General features: G+C 59.0%; 1 protein-coding gene across 2 annotated transcripts in view; it reads left to right on the top strand.

The window, feature by feature from the left end:
- LOC115561229 (schwannomin-interacting protein 1) overlaps positions 1–2,336 on the top strand; it is a 185,426-nt gene that overhangs the window by 143,365 nt on the left and 39,725 nt on the right. Inside the window, exons 9-10 of one of the 2 annotated variants that reach the window (XM_030381099.1) lie at positions 441–1,096; positions 1,164–1,344. In XM_030381099.1, coding sequence (XP_030236959.1) covers positions 441–1,096; positions 1,164–1,344 — 837 coding nt within the window. Of the gene's footprint in view, positions 1–440; positions 1,097–1,163; positions 1,345–1,725; positions 1,908–2,336 lie in introns of those variants that run through there. The other variant, XM_030381096.1, reaches the window with a different exon arrangement.

Raw genomic sequence — 2,336 nt, 5'->3', positions numbered from 1 at the left:
CCCTCTCTTCTCTCCCTCTCCCTTCCTCCCTCTTCTCCCACTCTCCCTCCCTTTCCTTCTCCCTCCCTCCCTCTTCTCTCTCTCTCTCTCCTTCTCCCTCCCTCCCTCTTCTCCCTCTCTCTCTCCTTCTCCCTCCCTCTCCCGCCCCACTCTCCCTCCCTCTCCTTCTCTCTCTCCTCTCCCTCCCTCCCACTCTCCCTCCCTCTCCTCTCTCTCCTCCCTCTCCCTCTCTCTCTCCCTCTCCCTCCCACTCTCCCTCTCTCTTCTCCCTCCCTCTTCTCCCTCTCTCTCTCCCTCTCTCCCTCTCTCCCTCTTCTCCCTCCCTCCCTCTTCTCCCTCTCTCTCTCTCCTTCTCCCTCTCCCTCCCACTCTCCCTCCCTCTCCTTCTCTCTCTCTCCTTCTCCCTCCCAATCTCTCTCTCTCTCTCTCTCTCTCTGCAGGACTACCGGGAGGATGGCATGGACCTGGGCAGCGACGTGTCCAGTCGCTCCAGCTCCGAGTCCAACTCTAACAAGGTCACGCCTTGTTCCCCCTCCCTGGACCTGGTCCCCCTGGAGGACTTCAAGTCCTCCCCCTCCCTGGACCTGGAGACCCTGGAGGACTTCAAGTCCTCTCCCTCCCTGGACCTGGAGACCCTAGAGGACTACGAGGAAGACGAGGACTACCAGGAGTACAAGAAGAAGGTGATCGAGGAGTGGGAGAGCGAGTACGGCGAGGACTGCGCCTCCCCGCAGCCCCCCGGCCAGGAGGACCGCCCCTCGCCGGGGGTCCGGGGGTCCGGGCCCGAGGGGGTCTCCCCAAAGACAGTGAACAGCCGGAGCCTCGCCGAGGAGTTCCAGGACGTGAAGACCCCCCCGCCGCTGCCCGCGCCGGGGGGCCGCAGCTCCACCACCTCCTCCACCTCCTCCACCGCGGGCGTCGCCCCCGACGAGATGAAACAAAACGGGAACCTGATCCTGCCCCGGTCTGTCCAGCGCCACTCCCCTCCGGGGGCCCCCCAGGGCCGCAAAGGGGCTGCTAAAGCCAGCCGCCACAGCTCCAAGCAAAGCCGGGGAGGCGGTGGCGGCGGTGGCGGCGGTGGCGGCGGTGGCGGCGGGTGGCGGCGGCGGTGGCGGCGGCGGCGGCGGCGGCAGCGGCGGTGGAGGTGGAGGCGGAGGCCGTAGAGGGACTGGGGACGGCCGGGGGTTGGGCTACAGAGAGGAGTGTGTGGAGGAGGAACCCCTCCCCACCATGGACTGGGCGGCGTTGGAGAGACACCTGGCCGGCCTGCAGTGCCGCGAGCAAGAGAACCAGAACCTCAACCAGATCAACAACCACAGCATGGGCAAGACCAGCTACACCTCTGTGAGTGCCCATATCGTCGTGTTATCCGTGTGTGTGGTTCTGTGTGTGGTTCTGTGTGTGTGTGTGGTTCTGTGTGTGTGTGTGTGTGTGTGTGTGTGTGTGTGTGTGTGTGTGTGTGTGTGTGTGTGTGTGTGTGTGTGTGTGTGTGTGTGTGTGTGTGTGTGTGTGTGTGTGTGTGTGTGTGTGTCTGTGTCTGATGCACATTTGAGCACTTGAGTATTTCAGGCATGTGTGGATTATACGACTGTTGCGTCAGAGCCAGAGGTCATGAGCAGCGAAAAGCCACGTCCCTCCCCGGTTGTTGTTCCCTTCTCTTCCCCTCCCATTCCCCCTGTTCCGGGGTTCTTGCATCATGCTGTAATCCAACAGTCATCCGAGTCAGATGGACTCGGGATACATGCGAGCAGGTCGGCCGGAATAAATCAGGGATTATGGGGGTTAATGTAGCGCTAAGCTATGTGCCCTCGCTGTGTGTATTCGAGCTAGGGGCCTGGCAGTACATCCTGCACGGTGTCTGCACGGTGTCTCCACGGCTACGCAGCTGGAGAGCCCTAATCAGAGATGTGAGTGGTGTTTTTCTGGACCTCCTGGAACCGAGCATGCTAGAAGGAAGTAGAGACATTCCTACAGCTTTGTTTTGGCTCAACACTAATCAGACTTATTGTTGTTGTTGTTGTGGTTGTGGTTGTGGTTGTTGTGATGAAAGTGGAAGTGTAGAGGTTGCTTCCAGACTAAAATGGAAACATTTAAAACGGTTAGCTTTGTTTTGTTCTTTCGTTTTATTTTCACGGGGAGTCAATGTTGTTGTCGTGTTCAATACTCGCCAGGAGAGGGCGGTGCTGTGTCAGAAGTCAGAGCAGCAGACCGCCAGAGCCTGGCTATTTTAAACCCCAACCCTGAGTAAGTTCTCTGAAATCCACTTGTTTCCCCATCCGTTGGCCAGCCACATGGCTTAAGATATTTTCTCAGCACTTTCTTATAGATGTCACTAT

The sequence above is a fragment of the Gadus morhua genome, chromosome 16, assembly GCF_902167405.1.
Source record: "Gadus morhua chromosome 16, gadMor3.0, whole genome shotgun sequence".
NCBI lineage: Eukaryota > Metazoa > Chordata > Actinopteri > Gadiformes > Gadidae > Gadus > Gadus morhua.
This window is presented reverse-complemented; position numbering and strand designations above follow the sequence as displayed.